We start from the raw sequence: 22275 nt of genomic DNA, 5'->3' as shown, positions 1-22275 counted from the left end.
TTGGCAAAGCATCTCTGATTAGATTCTAGTAGTGAATAAAATCTAATCAGAGATGTTTTGCCGATTCTTGTTGATTTGTTTTATTTGTATTTCTTTATTTTATGTTGCTGAATTGCATTGACATGTGTGTCCCTTCTTGTGCACAACCCAGAAGCTTTTGTGATTCTTTGCAGCAAAAATTACCGACCTCTGGCTTTGCTCTACTTTTCAAACATGCTGGCACTGCCGCGTTCTAGGTGCCGGCCCCGCAGGTCCACCCCATTGAGCCTGCTGCACTGGAGGGACCTGCCCAAGCAAGTCCAAGCAAAGCGGTGCACCAAATCAATGGGGTGAGCCTGGGAGAGAGAAAGAGAGAGAAGAAAAGAAAGAGAAAAGGGAAAGAAAGAAAAAGGGATAACAAAAGGGGGGCATGGAGGGATGGAGGGGGAGAGAGAGAGAGAGAGAAAGAGAGAGAGAGAGAGAGAGAGAGAGAGAGACCTGATGCATCAGATTGAAATGAGGCCTAGTTTAGAGGCCGTTTTCCACATTGAAACATCTTTGCCAACATCTTTGCAAGGACATTGAAACATCTTTGGCTTCTATTAATTAAAGGTTTTGTGGATGAAACATGGCCAAGACTATCAGGAAGCTCTCACATTTTGTTGAGGCTTTAAACAGGATCCATTGGACTAGATCTCCACCCTAAAAAATTACCTTTCCCCAATGTATTACAGTGCCAATTCTGAAGAAGGCAAAACCAAAATGTATTGGTAAATTACAAGAACACACACACTCCCTTCTAACCCTGCTGGAGCAGGTGATTGGACTAGAATAGATATCTCATTATATTTCTCCTCCCTCCTTCTTTATTTCTTTTTCTTTCTGTCCCTTCCTTCCACACCCCGCTCTTTCTTTGTCCCTTTTTCTTTGCCTTTTCTCTTTCTCTTCTTCCTTCTCTCTCTCTCTCTCTCTTTCCTCTCTCTTTCCCTCTCTCATGCTCACCCCATTGACTTCGTGCACCGCTCCGTTCGGACTTGCTTGGGCAGGTGCCTCCAGTGCAAGAGGCTCAATGGGGTGGAACGCGGCGGCGGTGGGATGTTTGAAAAGGAGAGCAAAGCCACTCTCCTTTCCCAACGCTGCGTTTGGGGCGATGCCCCACACGGCAGCGGTGGGATATTTGAAAAGGACAGCAAAGCCACTCTGGCTTTGCTCTCCTTTCCCAACACTGCATTCAGGGTGGAGCTCCTTGCACCGGAGCGAGCAAGTCAATGGGATGATCCTGCGGGGCCTTGCCTCAAACGCGGCGGCGGGATTTTTTCTCACCCCTGAATTGTGCCCTGCCGCTCACCTCCAGCGCCCCCCTGCCACCTCTTAGCGCTCCCCTGCCGGCCCCCTTGCCTCTCAGCGCCCCACTAAGGCATCCCACCGCCCCCCACGGGGTGGTACTGCCCACTTTGGGAACCACTGATTTACAGTATTCTAGTTCCTTTGGAAACATCTATGCTTGTGAATATATATAGATATTTATGTAGATCAGGTAAATTCTTGCCTATTGCTCAGAGTTGAAGAGGCTTCTTGGATGAGAAACAAAAACGTCTTCAAAGGAAAACCAGAAAGTCCAGTTGCCTTTTGAAAAAGCACCTTTGGGACAACCATGACCTGGATATATATATATATATATCTCCATATATATATATGGCATTCAGCTTTGTTCGGGTATTTTCCCACGACATTGTAGTTGTCCTTTTAAAGTTGTAGCAACGTTTCGGCAGAATCTCATCTGCCATCATCAGGCTTCTGTATAGTGTTCATCAGATGAATATATAAAATTTTTAGCTGATGTTTAACAAATAAACACCAATCTTTTAATTTTTTTGCTAGCTGAACTCATTTGCTTCAATCTGGATATAGGGATTGCTTGGGGCAAACTAAACTTGAAATATCCACAGTAATTTTCCAATGCTTTGAAATCCAGCTTGCTAGGATAATGAAAGGATCCAAAAGATGACTAACACAAGTATATGGTATACTGCCACAGGATTTATTACTGCAACAATCATTTATTTTGAATAAATCCATGCATTTTGAATTGCCCTGGTCATCCTGCAATTTAGTCTTCTCCTCTGAAGTCCCACTAGGGATCAATTTCCCCATCAACCAACTTCGTGCTTAAAAACTGGCTCCTTCTCTTCATCTGTGTCAGGTTGCCAAACTACAGGTAATCCTTGAACTACAACCATAATTGAGCCTGACAATTACTTCAAACGGTCGCTAAGCAACCAGCCGTAATTTAAGGCCTACTTGTATCTTCCTGCCTTTCTTCCATTCTGAGGCACTGTCTTTCCTACTCTCGGAAAGATTCCAATGTGAAGCTACATGCTACATTTGGGGCTATGGGTTGTACCATGGCAGGAGCCCGTGGAGCCGAAAGGCCACATCCAATGGAATAGCTGTCCATTTTGAAATGGACCGGGCCTGTCGCAGCCATTTTCTCTGTTTCTCAGCTTGATGACCTTTGGGGTGGGGAGGAAGGAGAATGTCAGGCATGACATCAACACCCAACTATCTCATGGGAACCAAGGTCATCCCAACAGGTGCTGGCCAGAGACTGGAAGAGGTTACCAAGGAGACTCCAGGACACCTCACTGGACAGTGTGACTTCGTGACAAGAAGGGAGGGGGCTGCCTATGCTTTAACTATACTGAAAGCATGAGAAATAACCAGAGCTGGTTTTGCATTTCAAAAGTGCCGATATGATGTACTCAATAAAGCAGTTCTTTGAGAAAGCCGAAAGTCTGAGAGTTGCTGGATTGGTTGGGTTCATTACTCAGAACTTTAACAATAGCAATAGCACTTAGACTTATATACCCCTTCACAATGCTTTATAGCCTTCTCTGAGCAGTTTACAGAGTCAGCCTATTGCCCCCAACAATCTGGGTCCTCATTTTATCGACCTCGAAAGGATGGAAGGCTGAGTCAACCTTGAGCCCTGGTGAGATTCGAACTGCCGAATTGCAAGGCAGCCGGCAGTTGTAGCCTGAAATACTGCATTCTAACCATGGGCCTTATATTTATACTGTAGCTTAGAGAAAAGTCATAGTACACTGCCAGGGCCTTTAGCACAATGCAAACTATCAAGCAGTATAGGTATAGTTCAGGTAATCCTCGACTTACAACCATTTGTTTAGTGACTGTTCAATGTTACAGTGGCACTGAAAAAAACGATTTACGATCATTTTTCACACTTATACGACCACCGCAGCATCTCCATGGTCACATGATAAAAATTAGGTTACTTGGCAACCGGCATGTATTTATGTCGGTTGTAGTGTCCCAGGATCATACGACTCCTTTTATGACTTTCTGACAGGCAAAGTCAGTGGGGAAGCCAGATTTCACTTGACTGTGTTGCTAATTGAACAAGTACGGCGATTCGCTTAACAACTGTGGCAAGAAGCATCACAAAATGGGGCAAAACAACTCACTGTCTTGCATAGCAATGGAAATTTTGGACCTAATTGTTGTTTGTAAGTTGAGGACTACCGGTAAAGCGTAGCAATCCAGAGCGCTCTTGCCCCTGTTAAAGAGGGAATCCTATGAGCTGCACTTCTTTGGCTCAATACAAGATCTTGCTACTGCAGCACAGATTCCTGAGTAAATTTCCTCCGTAGGGAGGGGTTGAGCACCGGGTACAGAGAGACAATAGAAGGCCTGGGCCTGAAGCTGGGGTAGATGCGCCTCAGCACTGCTCGGCGGAAGAGGATGTAGACCCAGGGATCGAGAATCTGGTTCCAAGTGGCCACCCGGAGATAGATGAGCAGGAACCTCTCGGTTTCCCTGGGGATCTGATTAGAAGGCAGGCCAGAAGGGGTCTCTTGAAGAGAGTTCTGGAGAATGAGTATCTGGAGAAGAGAAAGGTGGGATAACAAAAAGATCAAGTTATACAACTATACTTCAACATCAAGGTAACTTTGCCCAGCAAACATCTATTACAGGGGTGTCAAATTCATGGCGTTGCGGCGTCACGTGATGTATCGCACCTTTCCCCCCCCTCCGCTAAACCGGGAGTGGGCATGGCCAGCATGTGATGCATCCGGCCCAAAGGCCGCAAGTTTGACACCCCTGATCTATTAGAATAGGATTTCCCAACCTTGGCAACTTTGAGATGTGAGGATTTCAACTCCCAGAATTCTTCAACCAGCATGGGGAATGGCTGGCTGGGGAATTCTGGTAGTTGAAGTCTGGGAGTTGAAGTCTTAAAGTTGCCAAGGTTGGGAAACTTGGTATTGGAAGATTGCCTAGGAGGAAAGAATATAAAATAAACTTGTTTAACCGTGTGTAAAATAATAAGTGCTTTCATCGAAGATTAAAAACCTTTGATGATTTTTTTATTTTGCTGAAAACAGTTTAAAATGACCTGGGTGATTTTTGTTTCCGTTCATTAAAAAAAGGTTGAATATGAAGACAGGAGAAATAGGCATGAAAAATTTAAAGGGAGAGGGAGAAAATAAGCTTGTTTGTAACTGCTGCAAAGAAAATCAGGTGCTACTTCTTTTGTGTAATATCATTTTTCTTTTCTGCATTTTTTCTTTCATCTTTTTTATCAACATTCTGCTTTAGATGTTTTCATGTTACTTATTTGTGTAAAAAAAACTTACAATAAAAATTATATATAGGTGAGAAGAGAGATGTGGGAAGGGGTAGAGTCAGAAAAATCTCTCTGTCTCTGTCTCTTTCTGTCTCTCTCTCTCTCTCTCTCTCTCTCTGTCTCTGTCTCTCTCACTCTCTCCCTTCCTCTTTCTCTCTCTCTCTTTCTCTGTCTCTCTGTCTCTGTCTTTCTCACTCTCCCTTCCTCTTTCTCTCTCTCTCTTTCTCTCTCTGTCTCTCTCTGTGTCTCTCTGTCTCTCTGTCTCTCTTTCTCTCTCTCTCTGTCTCTCTCTTTCTCCCTTCCTCTCTCTCTCTCTCTCTCTCTGTCTCTCTGTCTCTCTCACTCTCTCTCTCTTTCTCTCTCTGTCTCTCTCTGTGTCTCTCTCTCTCTCTCTTTCTCTCTTTCTCTCTCTGTCTCTGTCTCTCTCCCTTCCTCTTTCTCTCTCTCTCTTTCTCTCTCTTTCTCTCTGTCTCTGTCTCTCTCACTCTCTCCCTTCCTCTTTCTCTCTCTCTCTCTCTTTCTCTCTCTGTCTCTGTCTCTGTCTCTCTCACTCTCTCCCTTCCTCTTTCTCTCTGTCTCTCTCTTTCTCTCTCTGTCTCTGTCTCTCTCTCTCACTCTCTCCCTTCCTCTTTCTCTCTCTCTCTCTCTTTCTCTCTCTGTCTCTGTCTCTCTCTCTGTCTCTCTCTCTGTCTCTCTGTCTCTCCCTCTCTGTCTCTCTCTCTCTTTCTCTCTGTCTCTCTCACTCTCTCCCTTCCTCTTTCTCTCTCTGTCTCTCTCTGTCTCTGTCTCTCTGTCTCTGTCTCTCTCTGTCTCTGTCTCTCTCTCTGTCTCTGTCTCTCTGTCTCTGTCTCTCTCTGTCTCTACACACACACTGTACCACTTTAGAATCAACCTTGCTGAGTGCAGGGACCCAAATCAAAATGCATATGTAATACAGGTAGTCCTCGGCTTACACTCATTCATTTAGCAACTGTTTGAAGTTACAACACACTGAAAAAAGTGATTTATAACTGGTAATCCTACATCGCAGCATCCCCACAGTCATGCAATTAACATTTTGGTGCTTGGCAATTGACCTATATTTACGAGAGTTGCAGTGCCCAAGGCTCACACAGTCGCCATTGGCAACCTCCCCAGCTGACATCCGACAAGCAAAGTCAGTGGGAGAAGCTGGATTTGCTTAACGACCACATGATTCATTGAACTGGAGTGATTTGCTTGATAACCATGGCAAAAAGGTATAAAATCAGGCATGGCTCATTTGTTTAACAACGGAAATTCTGCTCCCAATTGTGGCCGTAAGTTGAGGACTACCTATAGTGTCACTGCACCAAAGTTGCTATTTATATGCTGATTATATCAGCCATCATGACATAAGCAGGAGGGTTATTTTTCATGCTGCTAAAACAGCTATCAACTCTTAAGTTGATGGAGTAAGGGAAGATGCCCTTCCTTCTCAAAAGATGGAGCCAGCCAATCTGCTGTATGGAAGGTCCAGGGGAGTGGTGGGATTCAAAAAATGTTTCTACTGGTTCTGTGGGCATGGCTTGGTGGGCATGGCTTGGTGGGCATGGCAGGGGAAGGATACTGCAAAATCTCCATTTCCTCCCCACCTCACTAACCTGCTTTCCAGCTCCGTTCTCCTCTGCAGAGCAACAAAAGAATACCCAGCCAATCAGCTGGGACTCAGGAGGCAGAGAATAGATGGGGGCGGGGCCAGTCAGAGGCGGTACTTGCCGGTTCTCTGAACTACTCAAAATTTCCATTACTGGTTCTCCAGAACTGGTCAGAACCTGCTGAATACCACCTCTGGTCCCGGGGAAGAATGAGTTTTGTTGCTCTAAATTGTTTCTTATTTGAAAATAATGTTTATTTAGAGAACTTATGTTAATCATTTTTATCTTCCTTCAAATAAAGATCGAATTCTTATTCCTTGCTTCCAGTCAAAACTGAAGGAAGTCTGACAGCTAATATATAATTGTGACATTTATACATTGTAATCGCCTGTTGTTATTTTGGCATTGTCATAGTTTCTGACACAAACAGCTGCTTCCAGCCTCTATTGAACATATCCAGTGAAGCAAAGATGGCAAACTCTCAGAGCTCTAATTCCACGATCAAACCGCTTTTACCATTAGGAAATTCCTCCTAACATCCAAGCTTGGAGGCATGCTGGCATTAAAAAAAAGAAATTGTTTAATAAGCAGCTTAGAATCAAATCAACTAATATATAAATCCATCAATTAAATTTAGGTCCATTTGCACTCTTGCACAAAATTTGGCACAAAATGCAGGAAAATGTAAAACTGTCACCGAATTGGCAAAATGGAGCATTAGTGAATCCAGCTATTCACCAATGAATTAGTTGAACCCATCTTTTTCAAACTTGGCAACTTTAAGATATATAGACTTCAGTTCCCAAGATTTCCCAGCCAGCCAGAATTCTGGGACTTGAAGTACAGCTCTAAAACTGACTAAGTTTGAAAAACACAGGTTTAACTGATTTTAACTTAACTTGCCTTAAGTACCACTGGGTGTCGTATAAAATTGAGTAGAGGGGAATTTGACTTCCCTTTTTGCCCTTTTGCATTTGAGAAATGTGTTTGGTATTAAGAAAGAACACTTGGGGCCACCTACATGCCATTTCTCAGTGGCATATCCAGACAAAGGAGTCTCATTGCCCAGCTGTTGCTAAGCTAGAGTGAAGCCACTCTGTCTATCTTCAATCCACTCGCCACTGAAATGTTTTACAAGCATAGGAACTGCAATCCTTGATTCAACCAAAGGTCCAATGATGGATTCGTGTTCCAAATCTAGGAAGGCCAATACATTTGAGACTGTTGAAAGAAATATCCATCTGGTGCAGTTCCAAGCCTGGGGTGAGACACTAGAAACATGGCTGATTCGAAATTTAATGATGAAGCAAAACCACCAAGCACATGGTTCTGGTGCAGCTGACCATGTGGAGTTGAGAGTAGGGAGTATTTATACCTTCTCTTGGACTTTGCACTTGAACTTCCTGTTCCTGTGCAAGAACATGTATTCTATTGGCTGTTGTCAGACTCACACGGGGCCATGTACAAATCCTAGGCATTTGTCTGAGATAAGTTTGGTTGAAGTTTCTGAGGGTGATGCAATGAAGGGGCGTTGGGCAATTCCTATTGTGGCTGAGGGCTCATCCTACCTTTGTTGGATCTTGGGTGAGGATATTTGCTTATGAATAGGGCTATCTATCTCTTTATCTTTTAAGTGCTGACATCTGTTGTCGGCTATTAAGAAGGTGGGGGGCTGCTTTCCAAGAGCATGTTTCTCCATTTCTCATCCAGAGAAATATAATATTCTGCCTTTTTAATATTTCTCAAAATATTTCATTCTTCCAGGGTTGCGGTGGGTGCTAACTTTCTACAGGACTGACTGGTCCACATGCTACTTGTCCACATCCTTATTTATAAAATGCATACTTGAAAACCATTGTGCTCCAACTCTCTTTATTAACAGGAGATAACTCCCAAATTCCACTCCCTGCTCTGGATAAATCACAGTCTGATTCTGTCCTCCACTTGGCCTTTTTTGGAGAAGATTTAATAAAACTTTGGCAAGTATTGCATTGACATTATAGATGTTTAGTCAGGGTCAGGTTTCCTTCCAATGCCTCTGGAAATAAATAAAGCTGTCTCTTATTCAACATCACTGAGAGATTTTGGACTACAAACCCATTAGCTTCCAGAACTCTGTGTGTGTGGATTAGGGGACAATGGGAGCGGTAATCAACCTGTTTACCAGATTGGTAAATTGGCAAAAGGAAACAGATGTTTCAGATTTAAAATGTTTGCAAAGTTTGATTTTAAAAAAATATTTTGCAAAATAAACTATTTTATTTTTTTTAAGGTTATTTTAACTAGTCCTTCCCGACTAAGGAATTACAGTTGCTTTAATCAAAATAACTTGGAAGCTTGGACGTTCTAAGACAAAGAGCCAGCCTCCAATGTAACTACTTAGTTTCTGGCATTATTTTTTCTGCAAAAGATTTAATAATGTCTGTTTTATTTAGAAAATAAAAATGAGAAGGGACTGCGGGCAAGCATGCCCACCTGTCCATAGAAAGGCAGAAACAGAGAGATTGGGAGGGAAAGTGATGGAGAGCAATCTCACTAATTCTATCTTATGATAACTATTATTACATCAAAGGGTTATATACAGCTTTCAGAAAATTCTTTAAAATACTGTAGCATACTTTTCCTACCAACATCTTTTTGGTTGAAACAAACTACAGGTAGTCCTCAGCTTATGACCACAATTGTGACCAGAATTTCCATCGTTAAGCAAGGCAGTTGTTAAGGGAATTGCTCCCAGTTTTACCTCCTTTTCTGCCACCATTGTTGGGTGAATCACTGCAATTAATTGAATCATGCAAGTGTTAAGCAATCTGGCTACTTCCATTTTGTGGCTAGAAGCCAGTTGAGAAGGTTGCAAAATGATAGACACATGACTGCAGGACACCACAATTATTGTAAATGCATGGTGGTTGCCAAGGGCCCAAATTTTTATCACATGACCCTGGGGATGTTGTGACAGTCATAACTGCAAAGACCAGTCATCATTCACTTATTTTCAGTACTGATGTAACTTTAAATGGTTGCTAAACAAATAACACTAGCACTTAGACTTATATACCGCTTCACAGTGTTTTACAGCCCTCTCTAAGCAGTTTAGAGAGTCAGCCTATTGCCCCCAACAATCTGGGTCCTCATTTTATCGACCTCGGAAGGATGGAAGGCTGAGTCAACCTTGAGCCGGTAAAAATCGAACTGTCGGACTGCTGACAGTTGGCAGTCAGCAGAAGTAACCTGAAGGACTGCATTCTAACGACTGCGCCGCCATGGCTCAAATGGTTGTAAATTGAAAACTACCCATAAAAGAAAGGCTAACACTTGAGGACTCACCAACAAGGGAAGCCAACAGACACTTGCGATGACCATGATCATCAAAAGCTGGACCATCATCTCCACCTCGCTGTCCCTCCGGCGTTGCACGGACTCAGAGTCATGGTAGACTCGGCAAAGGGTCACAACGCTGACTGTATTGAAGAGGAAGGAAAGACCCACAGAGAGGAGGCCCAACAGGGCAAACAGGAAGCAGAAAACAACATTCCTGGCATCATGGACCAAAGTGAGAAAACACCAAGAGTTGGGGTACTGCAGGCTATAGTTCCCCAGGCCAAAGAAGGGCAAGAGGCCAAAAAAGAAACCCAGGGCCCACACCATACCCACCAAAGTCCAGGCCCTGCGTTTGGAAATACCAGCGGATCGGGAAAAGGGCCGGTTGATACCCACAAAACGCTCCCCAGCCATGGTGGCACCTAACAAGAGAGGGCACTGCCCGAAAAAGACCATGACGAAGCCCAAGAAGTTGCAGAGGTGGCATCCAGGATCTACCTCCGTCCAGTCAAAGCGGAGGAAGTGGTAGGGAATCACGATGGCAAAAGTGAGCAGGAGGCCCAGGAAGTCCGTCACCACCAAGCCACAGAGGAAGACTAAGAAGGAGGAACCAGATGGGCTCTGCATCTTCCTGGAGGAATTGACCAGAGCGCACAAGGCAAAGAGGTTGGAAAAGAGGCCGATCAGGCCAAATGTTGTGGCAAACCAAGGAGATGCAAGGTGTTCCTTGTACTCTTCGCTGACATTCACTCCCCTGAAGCAGGATCCAAGATGTCTAGCAGCGCTGGAGTTCTCCAACTCCATTGTTGGGAAGTGGGAGATCCCCTCTGTCATGTTTCCAATAGGGGACAAACAGTGACTACATTCAGCAGAGTCCCAGGATGTTGTTGCGCCTAGAGAGGTCTTCTCCTGAAGGTGTGACAGCGCCCCACCAAAGTTTTCTCCCTTCCATTTTCTGGATAGCAAGGAATCTGCTGTGTTCACGTGAGAGGAAGATGAGAAAAAAAAAAAAAGAGGAGGATCAGTCAGCATTTCATGCTTAAAAAACAAACAAGATTCCCCAATGCCACACACCTAAACCCTGAGATGCAAAAGACTGACATTTTTGATCTTTGTAAATGATGACGCAAAGCCTGTGTTCTGAAATATTTTGCACCTTTTATTCTAATTATGCTATTTGCAGCAGAAGAGGCCGATTCCCCAACCTTTCCAGGCTGGCGGCCTGGCCCAGCATCAGGGGGCCATGAGAGTGGCAGGTGCATGCATGAGCACACAGCTCCATTTATGCGAGAGGCATGCATGCGCCCTCCCCTCACACAAATGGAGATTTGCGTGCGAGCAAAGGGTGCTTGCACTCAAAACTCACACAAATGGAGCTTCGCACATGTGCACTTGCCCATTTCTCCCGCAGCCTGGTTTCGAACTGGCTGGGGCCCAATAGTGGGCTGCTGCCTGGGGGTTGGGGACCCCTTGATCTACAGGGAGTGGAAACAAAGAGCAAGCACTGGCATTCTCTTACAAGCACTTTGTTTCCCGGGATGCAGGGGTGGGATTCTACCAGTTCGGACCAGTTCTATAGAACCGGTTGTTACGATTCTGTGCAGTTCGGAGAACTGGCAAATCACAGGACTGGCTGGCTCCTCCCCTCCCCACCCACCCCACCCCATCCAGGAGGCTTCCCTGAGGCCCAGTCAGGGGTGGTATTCAGGGGGTTGGGGGAGGGAGAAGTGGCCTGAGAGCAGAGCTGAACCTTCCTTAGGAGTGAAGCTTCTATTTTTCAGTGAAGACTCAGGCAGCAGATTGCAGAAAGGTAGATCTGGGAGTGAAGCTGTGATTCTGCAAGCAGCTCAATCTGCCTGCCTGCTTTGCCTGATTTGGGGTAAAAGTTGCTCTTTTTTAAAAAATAAAAAATTCAATCTTTACATATATATTTACAATATTTACATACAAGCCACGCCCAGCCAGTCACATGTCCACCAAGTCACACCCACAAATTAGGCCATGCCCACAGAACCGGTTGTGAAGAAATTTGAATCCCACCCCTGCCGGGATGTAACTTTGAACGGTCACCAAATAAACTGTTGTAAATTGAGGACTACTTAGAGCTGGAAAGGCCCACAAGCAGAAAAATCACTTAAAGTATCCATGGACAGCTAGCTCTTCTTTAAAAAAGATGGCTGGTTAGGGAATTCTGGGAATTGAAGTCCACACATCTTAATGCTGCCAAGGTTGAGAAACACAGCTTCGGAATGTCCCATCAATGAGCTTCGTTGGATGCTTCCATCGGTTTCTATTACTTCATGTCCTCTATGCTTCAATACTCTATACATGTAGAATTTCTATAGCACAGATGTCAAACCTGCAGCGCCATGTTGCCATCACATGATATTTTGTGACGTTTTTTCCCTTCGCGGAGTTGGGGGTCAGTGTGGCCTGCGCGTGGCGCATTTGGCCCGTGGGCCGCCAGTTTGACACCCCTGCTCTATAGCATCCCTCCCTTAGGAGCATTGGTTGAGACAGCTATAATGCTGCATTGCTTTGGGAGAAAAAAACAATATTTATGCAAGAGTGATGTCCGACTGCAGATGCCATCCTTGACTTTAACTGAGCTACATCTGGATAACATTAGGAGAAAATTTGGCCAAGACAATAATCCTCCTTCTGTTCTTTGTTTAAAAATATTTGTAAAAGATAATTCTTTCCAGCTTCTCTCATCAATCATCCCACACAGATTGAGATGGGTGGTTGGCAGAGATGGTATTCAGCAGGTTCTGACCAGTTCTGGAGAACTGGTAGCGGAAATTTTGAGTAGTTTGGAGAACCGCCTCTGACTGGCCCCTCCCTCATCTCTTCTCTTCCTCCCAAGTCCCAGCTGATTGGCTGGGTCTTCTTTTGTTGCCCTGCACAGGAGAACGGAGCTGGAAAGCAGGTTAGTGGGGTAGGGAGGGAATGGAGATTTTACAGTATCCTTCCCCTGCCATGCCCACCAAGCCACACCCAGCAAGCTATGCCACACCCACCAAGCCACACCCTATGCCACACCCACAGAACCGGTAGTAAAAAAAATTGAATCCCACCACTGGTGGTTTGGTTTATTTAAACTCTTCTCTATTCTATTATTTTTCTCTCTTACAATGCAAGAAGGCATGACTCCCTCAGGTCCTGCTATGCTGAGTCATCATGCCAGGGATGAAGGGATAAGCAAAGAACATTGAAAATGTCCACCAAGAATAATTGAGCTCAGAATTATGGTCATAAACTGTTGCACTCATAAGTCGAGGCACCCATGTGACTGGAAGTAATTTTCCAGCCTTTTTAATGGTAGTCATTCAGCAAACACCATTGAGAGGTGTGAGGACTCAACAATTAAGAAGCTGAAAAGCCGAAGCCGACAGGTTTGAGATCCATGCAGCGCATGATGGGGTGAGATTCAAAAATTTTAACAACCGGTTCTGTGGGCGTGGCTTAGGTGGTGGGCATGGTTCAGTTGCCTCCTGAAAAAGCACCTTTGGGACCACCATGACTAACTGTACTAAAGGGTTGTTTTTTTTGGATGCAGCTAGCTCAAAGCCCTTGGGATAATTAGTTCCTGAGTTTGCCATCCAGGAAGGAAAAAGACTAAAGACACAAAGGTAAAATTATAATACGAACATGGAACATAAGAAACCAACACAACTTCTGCAGGAACTGGGTATGTCTAGTTTGAGGAAAAGAAGGACTAGAGGGGACATGACAGCAGTGTTCTGATATCTTAGGGGTTGCCACAAAGAAGAGGGAGTCAAGCTATTCTCCAAAGCACCTGAGGGCAGGACAAGAAGCAATGGGTGGAAACTAATCAAGGAGAGAAGCAGCTTAGAACTATGGAAAAATTTCCTGACAGAACAATTAATCAGTGGAACAACTTGCATCTCCAGAAGTTGTAAATGCTCCAACATTGGAAGTTTTAAAGAAGAGACTGGACAACCATTTATCTAAAGTGGCTTGAGCAGGAGGTTGGACTAGAAGACCTCCAAAGTCCCTCCCAACTTTGTATTCTGTTATTATTCTGAAAGATAGATCAACTATACAGAGACATCATCTTAGGCATTAGCAGGAAGTGTTTGAGTTATGACCCTAACTGAGCCTGGCAATTACTGATAGTTGTGCTGGTCATAAAGCAGACTGGACCTGATTTTATGACCCTTATGTATATGACAGTCTTTAAGCAAATGCCATGATTGTATAAACAGTTTCTAGTTTCAGTCAAAACCATCATAATTCATGGTCATAAGACCGTGGGATGTTGCAAATGGCTATGTATGCTGGCTAGTTGCCCAGCAGCCAAAATATAGTCACATGACCGCCTGGGCGGGCAGCATTGGCATTTCAAAACCACTTTGCAAATAGCTTTTTGGGGAGGGGTCTGTTGTAACTTTGAAAGGTTGCTAACTGACTGATTGAAAGTCAAGGACTATTCTCAGATACTTTCAGTTAGATCATGCTATTTACTATTGAAGAGGTGATAAGATTGGAAGTGATAAGCCTCCTGGGGAAACCAAGGAAATCATCAAAACTATAAAAAGCGAAAGTTAGAATATTTTGGACATGGGATGCAACACCCAGAAAAATACGCCATACTTCACTTAATCTTCTAAGGGAAGATTGAAGGCAAACGAGGTCCAGGAAGAAGAAAATCATGGCTTCAAAATTGAAGGGACTAGTTTGGACAAAACTCAGCATCACTTTTTCATGCGGCTGTTGATAAAAATAGGATCGCCAACATGATTGCCAATGTCCGATGATGGATATGGAGGGGGAGGGGAGGGGAGGGGAGGGGAGGAGGAGGAGGAGGAGGAGGAGGAGGAGGAGGAGGAGGAGGAGGAGAAGAAGAAGAAGAAGAAGAAGAAGAAGAAGAAGAAGAAGAAGAAGAAGAAGAAGAAGAAGAGGAGGAGGAGGAGGAGGAGGAGGAGGAGGAGGAGGAGGAGGAGGAGGAGGAGGAGGAGGAGGAGGAGGAGGAGGAGGAGGAGGAGGAGGAGGAGGAGGAGGAGGAGGAGGAAGAAGAAGAAGAAGAAGAAGAAGAAGAAGAAGAAGAAGAAGAAGAAGAAGAAGAAGAAGAAGAAGAAGAAAAATTTACTATTGAGAACCTACACAAAAAAGAAGAAATGGCATGAAGTTATATAATCAAGGTAGAACTTGTGGTCAATGAGCAAATAATATAAATTACATTTGGCAGACATTCCTTTATGACAGTTATCTAAATTTATCCTTCAATTTCTGATGCAGAAGAAGAAATTGAGGTCAAGGGCCATCTATGAGTTCACTGGAGAAGATCCATCTATGAGTTCACTAAGAGTTGACACCAACTTGATAGCACAAGTGAATCAATCAAGAGGACTTGGACACATGAGATATTTTCCGTGCTATTTTAGCTAAGGAATACAAGATTAAATCATGTAACAGCAAAGAAACAACTGCCAAGAATAGAATAAGTGAAGGATTTTCTCTATTTTTAAATACATTTTTCCCAATTTTTTTCAGAGAATGATAGTTCCAGAATTCTCCAAATAGAAATGTTTTCTGGACGTGAAGCTTTGCATTGTCTCCTTCTTGAAGTTCAGGTAGTCCTTGACTCACAACCATTCATTTAGTGACCAAAGTTACAATGGCAGTGAAAAAGTGACATGACCATTTTTCATACTGTAGGAAGCCCACCCTTCCCAGATTAAAATATTCTTTATTCTTAATATTAAAAGAGAGAGGATAGAATCCAAAGGAGAAATAAAAGAGAGAATTCTCCCCAAAGGAGAAATAAAGAAAGCATGTTCTTAAAGGCACAAAGCAGCCCCAGTCTTTCTTAATAGCCTCCAGCGGATGCCTGAAGTCTTTAGAGATGGATATTTTGTGCCCATTAAGAAAGACTTTAGAAAGATCATTAAGAAAGATGTATCTGTTCATAAATCACCTTCAGTTCCAGCTGATGGGATTAAGACATGACCTTTAGGATATAATAGGATTAACCCACCACCACTGAAGTACTAAAAGACAAAAGCTCACTACATTGCACAAACCCAGTAAAACACAAAAACCCAGAAACCTATAAAGATCCATCCACTCATTCTGCCATTTTGTCAGCTGTCCCAGAACTATATGCTGTAGTTGGTTCTGCTCATCAATAAACCTTCTTTCTTAAAGTAGCCTCCATTTTATTCCCAGCTTGGAACTGGACCTGATTTTTTTTCAACAATACCGGTTTGGCAACGGCATGTATTTATGACGGTTGCAGTGTCCTGGGGTCCAATGATCATCTTTTGCAACCTTCTGACAAGCAAAGTCAACGGGGAAGCCAGATTCACTTAACAACTACCTGCTGGTAAGTGAATCAACTGCAGTGAGTCACTTAACAGTTGTGACAAAAAAGGTCATAAAATGGGGCAAAATTCACTCCAAAAACTGTCTTACTAAATAATGGAAATTTTGGGCTCAATTGTGGTTGTAGATAATTTGCAGGCTACCTGTAGTATCAATGTACTTGAAATTTCTATTGGCTTATTTTAAAAATTCTGAATCCTAGTCTCACAAATGACTAATTATAACCTCAGTTCCTTGTGGTTTTTCCAGTTCCTCCATTAACAATGCTTAGAATAGAATAACAGAGTTGGAAGGGACCTTGGAGGTCTTCTAGTCCAACCCCTGCTTAAGCAGGAAACCTTATACTATTTCAGACGAATGGTTGTCTAGTCTCTTCTTAAAAACTTCCAGTGTTGGAGCATTCACAGCTTCTGGAGATGCAAGTTGTTCCACTGATTAATTGTTCTAACTGTCAGGAAATGTCTCCTTAGTTCTAGGTTGCTTCTCTCTTTGATTCGTTTCCACCCATTGCTTCTTGTCCTGCCCTCAGGTGCTTTGGAGAATAGCTTGACCGCCCCTCTTCTTTGTGGCAGCCCCTGAGATATCGGAAGACTGTTATCATGTCACCCCTAGTCCTTCTTTTCATTAAACTAGACATACCCAATTCCAGTAACTTTTCTTTACATATTTTAGCCTCCAGTCCCCTAATCATTTTACATGGACATGTTCACCTAAGTGCAGTAGATCAATATTCTGTTTGTGTGTGTGCTTTATCAAGACACTGGTAAACGGATATGATTGCCTTTGAAGTGATGTCAATTCATAGGAACCTTTTCAGATTATTTTCTTTTCTTTGGTACAAAAGCTGCCTTGCCTTCTTCTAGGAGTCTCAATATTCAAAATTAATAATAGTTAATTTTCAACATCAAACTTCAATCAATTTACTGTCGCTTGCTTGAATAGTGCTAATAGTTTCACATATGCTGAGATGTTTCTTCTCTTGAATTCTAAATGTCTTTGGAGAATTTCAGCCATCCAGGTCATGGTTGTTGCAAAGTTGCTGTTTTTCAAGAGGCAAGTGGACTTTCTGGTTTTTCTTTGAAGACGTTTTGCTTCTCATCCAAGAAGCTTCTTGAGAGCTAAAGAAGCTTCTTGGATGAGAAGCAAAACGTCTTCAAAGAAAAACAGAAATTCCAGTTGGTTCCTTAAAAAAGCACCTTTGGGACTCTTAAATTTTACTTTTATTTCTTTTTCTCCCTTTATTTATATCTTGCCTTTTACAAATAAAACAAGGCAGTGGGCAAACACAATGCTCCTTCCTCCCCTTATTTTCTTCACAACAACAACCCTGTGTGGAGGATTGGGCTGAGAGAGAGTGACTAGCCTAAAGTCACCCAGTTGGCTTTTCATGCCTAAAGCAGAACTAACCCATAGAATTCACAGTCTTTTCCAGTTTACAGTTTTGTTTCACTTACAACCAAAAGGGAAAAAAAAGTTGTGCTGTCCCCAATTGCCATTTTGCCACTACATGGTGGCAGTGTTATTTCAGGAGGCTCTGAGTCCCACAAAAACTGAGGATACTGGGCCAGAGGTGGGCCATTTACTGCAGATTATATAAATTAGAGGAGAATTAATTCTGAAAAATTGCTGTGCCTGAATTGATTTTTACTTCCTATCCATTCCAAGATCAGATTCCGATCCAAACATTTACCAGATACAGCCCTTTGCCTGCTTTAGTTCTAGAAAGTCTAGAAATTGTCAAGCTTCCCGAAGATGAATTTTAAGAGAATTGGTCCTCGGCCCCAAAGATTCAACAAACATCTGCATCCTGTTTGCCTTGAAATATAGATCAATTTCACAAGAAAGAAAGAATTCCCATCTTTCTGGTAATTGATGCAACAGGAACTTTGTCAAAAACCACCCTTAGAGAAATAATCCTCTTTAGGATTAAATGTGAACCATAGAGATATAAATCAACCCACTGACATAATATGGGAGTCAAGAATAGAATGAGAAAGAAAAAAAACAGAAGCTGTAAAATCCAGTGTGGGAATTGCAACTGGAAGGAAATCAGTGTTGGGAATCTGAACAAGTAGCAAAAGCTTGTTGACTTAACTCAAACATCTGCTGATAAAACGATGCTGGAAATTTAAATGTCAGCTAACAGTAGCAAAGTTTGACCATACAGATGTCCCGTCATCTTGTAAAATCTGGGTAGATTACTGAAGAACAGAATAACAGAGTTGGAAGGGACCTTGGTCTTCTAGTCCAACCCGTCTGTTAGAGCAAGACAACCTATACCAGGTGTCAACCTTGGTAACTTTAAGACTTGTGGACTTCAACTCCCAGAATTCCTCAGCCAGCAAAGCTGGCTGAGTTACTGTGTGTTACTGCTGCTTGCTTACTGTCTGGCTGTAACTGTGTGCTGCTGCGACTTACTGTGAGCGACTAACTGAAATTACTGACTGTGAGTGCCTGTGACTGAACTGTTATTGTTTGCTACTGTTTGCTGAGTTACTGCGTAATTCTACTGAATATCCAGCGTTTGTTTCTCTGGAGAGTGAAACCGGAGGAGGAGAAGATATCTTTATCGGCTGATAAAGATATTGCAAGGACTCTTAACTTGGACTATACTAGTGAGTCTTACTGGATGGAAATACTGTGAATGACTTAATGGAATGAATGACAATGCTTAAACTCTAACTGGATTAAAAACTATTTAAACTACAAACAGTGTTTGTGTTCAGTGTGTGTATACTCTGGGGCCCTTCCGCTCTCCTTTGGCTTCCTGGCTTGACTACTGCTGCAATACTCTGCTAGGGGTTAATCTCCAAACCCTAACACAAGCTATTCTCCAAAGCACCTGAGGGCAGGACAAGAAGCAATGGAGGGAAACAAATCAAGGAGAGAAGCAGCTTAGAACTATGGAAAAATTTCCTGACAGAACAATTAATCAGTGGAACAACTTGCATCTCCAGAAGTTGTAAATGCTCCAACATTGGAAGTTTTAAAGAAGAGACTGGACAACCATTTATCTAAAGTGGCTTGAGCAGGAGGTTGGACTAGAAGACCTCCAAAGTCCCTCCCAACTTTGTATTCTGTTATTATTCTGAAAGATAGATCAACTATACAGAGACATCATCTTAGGCATTAGCAGGAAGTGTTTGAGTTATGACCCTAACTGAGCCTGGCAATTACTGATAGTTGTGCTGGTCATAAAGCAGACTGGACCTGATTTTATGACCCTTATGTATATGACAGTCTTTAAGCAAATGCCATGATTGTATAAACAGTTTCTAGTTTCAGTCAAAACCATCATAATTCATGGTCATAAGACCGTGGGATGTTGCAAATGGCTATGTATGCTGGCTAGTTGCCCAGCAGCCAAAATATAGTCGCATGACCGCCTGGGCGGGCAGCATTGGCATTTCAAAACCACTTTGCAAATAGCTTTTGGGGAGGGGTCTGTTGTAACTTTGAAAGGTTGCTAACTGACTGGTTGAAAGTCAAGGACTATTCTCAGATACTTTCAGTTAGATCATGCTATTTACTATTGAAGAGGTGATAAGATTGGAAGTGATAAGCCTCCTGGGGAAACCAAGGGAAATCATCAAAACTATAAAAAAGCGAAAGTTAGAATATTTTGGACATGGGATGCAACACCCAGAAAAATACGCCATACTTCACTTAATCTTCTAAGGGAAGATTGAAGGCAAACGAGGTCCAGGAAGAAGAAAATCATGGCTTCAAAATTGAAGGGACTAGTTTGGACAAAACTCAGCATCACTTTTTCATGCGGCTGTTGATAAAAATAGGATCGCCAACATGATTGCCAATGTCCGATGATGGATATGGAGGGGAGGGGAGGGGAGGGGAGGAGGAGGAGGAGGAGGAGGAGGAGGAGGAGGAGGAGGAGGAGGAGGAGGAGGAAGAAGAAGAAGAAGAAGAAGAAGAAGAAGAAGAAGAAGAAGAAGAAGAAGAAGAAGAAGAAGAAGAAGAAGAAGAAGAAGAGGAGGAGGAGGAGGAGGAGGAGGAGGAGGAGGAGGAGGAGGAGGAGGAGGAGGAGGAGGAGGAGGAGGGAGGAGGAGGAGGAGGAGGAAGAAGAAGAAGAAGAAGAAGAAGAAGAAGAAGAAGAAGAAGAAGAAGAAGAAGAAGAAGAAGAAGAAGAAGAAGAAGAAGAAGAAGAAGAAGAAGAAGAAGAAGAAGAAGAAGAAGAAGAAAATTTACTATTGAGAACCTACACAAAAAAGAAGAAATGGCATGAAGTTATATAATCAAGGTAGAACTTGTGGTCAATGAGCAAATAATATAAATTACATTTGGCAGACATTCCTTTATGACAGTTATCTAAATTTATCCTTCAATTTCTGATGCAGAAGAAGAAATTGAGGTCAAGGGCCATCTATGAGTTCACTGGAGAAGATCCATCTATGAGTTCACTAAGAGTTGACACCAACTTGATAGCACAAGTGAATCAATCAAGAGGACTTGGACACATGAGATATTTTCCGTGCTATTTTAGCTAAGGAATACAAGATTAAATCATGTAACAGCAAAGAAACAACTGCCAAGAATAGAATAAGTGAAGGATTTTCTCTATTTTTAAATACATTTTTCCCAATTTTTTCAGAGAATGATAGTTCCAGAATTCTCCAAATAGAAATGTTTTCTGGACGTGAAGCTTTGCATTGTCTCCTTCTTGAAGTTCAGGTAGTCCTTGACTCACAACCATTCATTTAGTGACCAAAGTTACAATGGCAGTGAAAAAAGTGACATGACCATTTTTCATACTGTAGGAAGCCCACCCTTCCCAGATTAAAATATTCTTTATTCTTAATATTAAAAGAGAGAGGATAGAATCCAAAGGAGAAATAAAAGAGAGAATTCTCCCCAAAGGAGAAATAAAGAAAGCATGTTCTTAAAGGCACAAAGCAGCCCCAGTCTTTCTTAATAGCCTCCAGCGGATGCCTGAAGTCTTTAGAGATGGATATTTTGTGCCCATTAAGAAAGACTTTAGAAAGATCATTAAGAAAGATGTATCTGTTCATAAATCACCTTCAGTTCCAGCTGATGGGATTAAGACATGACCTTTAGGATATAATAGGATTAACCCACCACCACTGAAGTACTAAAAGACAAAAAGCTCACTACATTGCACAAACCCAGTAAAACACAAAAACCCAGAAACCTATAAAGATCCATCCACTCATTCTGCCATTTTGTCAGCTGTCCCAGAACTATATGCTGTAGTTGGTTCTGCTCATCAATAAACCTTCTTTCTTAAAGTAGCCTCCATTTTATTCCCAGCTTGGAACTGGACCTGATTTTTTTTCAACAATACCGGTTTGGCAACCGGCATGTATTTATGACGGTTGCAGTGTCCTGGGGTCCAATGATCATCTTTTGCAACCTTCTGACAAGCAAAGTCAACGGGGAAGCCAGATTCACTTAACAACTACCTGCTGGTAAGTGAATCAACTGCAGTGAGTCACTTAACAGTTGTGACAAAAAAGGTCATAAAATGGGGCAAAATTCACTCCAAAAAACTGTCTTACTAAATAATGGAAATTTTGGGCTCAATTGTGGTTGTAGATAATTTGCAGGCTACCTGTAGTATCAATGTACTTGAAATTTCTATTGGCTTATTTTAAAAATTCTGAATCCTAGTCTCACAAATGACTAATTATAACCTCAGTTCCTTGTGGTTTTTTCCAGTTCCTCCATTAACAATGCTTAGAATAGAATAACAGAGTTGGAAGGGACCTTGGAGGTCTTCTAGTCCAACCCCCTGCTTAAGCAGGAAACCTTATACTATTTCAGACGAATGGTTGTCTAGTCTCTTCTTAAAAACTTCCAGTGTTGGAGCATTCACAGCTTCTGGAGATGCAAGTTGTTCCACTGATTAATTGTTCTAACTGTCAGGAAATGTCTCCTTAGTTCTAGGTTGCTTCTCTCTTTGATTCGTTTCCACCCATTGCTTCTTGTCCTGCCCTCAGGTGCTTTGGAGAATAGCTTGACCGCCCCTCTTCTTTGTGGCAGCCCCTGAGATATCGGAAGACTGTTATCATGTCACCCCTAGTCCTTCTTTTCATTAAACTAGACATACCCAATTCCAGTAACTTTTCTTTACATATTTTAGCCTCCAGTCCCCTAATCATTTTACATGGACATGTTCACCTAAGTGCAGTAGATCAATATTCTGTTTGTGTGTGTGCTTTATCAAGACACTGGTAAACGGATATGATTGCCTTTGAAGTGATGTCAATTCATAGGAACCTTTTCAGATTATTTTCTTTTCTTTGGTACAAAAAGCTGCCTTGCCTTCTTCTAGGAGTCTCAATATTCAAAATTAATAATAGTTAATTTTCAACATCAAACTTCAAT

General features: G+C 42.5%; 1 protein-coding gene across 1 annotated transcript; it reads right to left on the bottom strand.

The window, feature by feature from the left end:
* Positions 1-1999: 1999 nt before the first annotated feature.
* On the bottom strand, positions 2000-10546 carry TBXA2R (thromboxane A2 receptor). Its single transcript, XM_026670825.2, has 2 exons — positions 9571-10546; positions 2000-3881 (listed from the first exon to the last, which is right to left on the bottom strand). The coding sequence occupies exons 1-2, from the start codon at positions 10396-10398 to the stop codon at positions 3612-3614; spliced, it is 1098 nt and encodes a 365-aa protein (XP_026526610.1). The 5' UTR covers positions 10399-10546; the 3' UTR covers positions 2000-3611.
* Between the last annotated feature and the right edge of the window lie 11729 nt (positions 10547-22275).

This window comes from Notechis scutatus, chromosome 1 (genome assembly GCF_049901735.1).
Source record: "Notechis scutatus isolate UNSWTSFEM ecotype Mainland chromosome 1, rNotScu1.2, whole genome shotgun sequence".
Taxonomy (NCBI): Eukaryota; Metazoa; Chordata; class Lepidosauria; order Squamata; family Elapidae; genus Notechis; species Notechis scutatus.
This window is presented reverse-complemented; position numbering and strand designations above follow the sequence as displayed.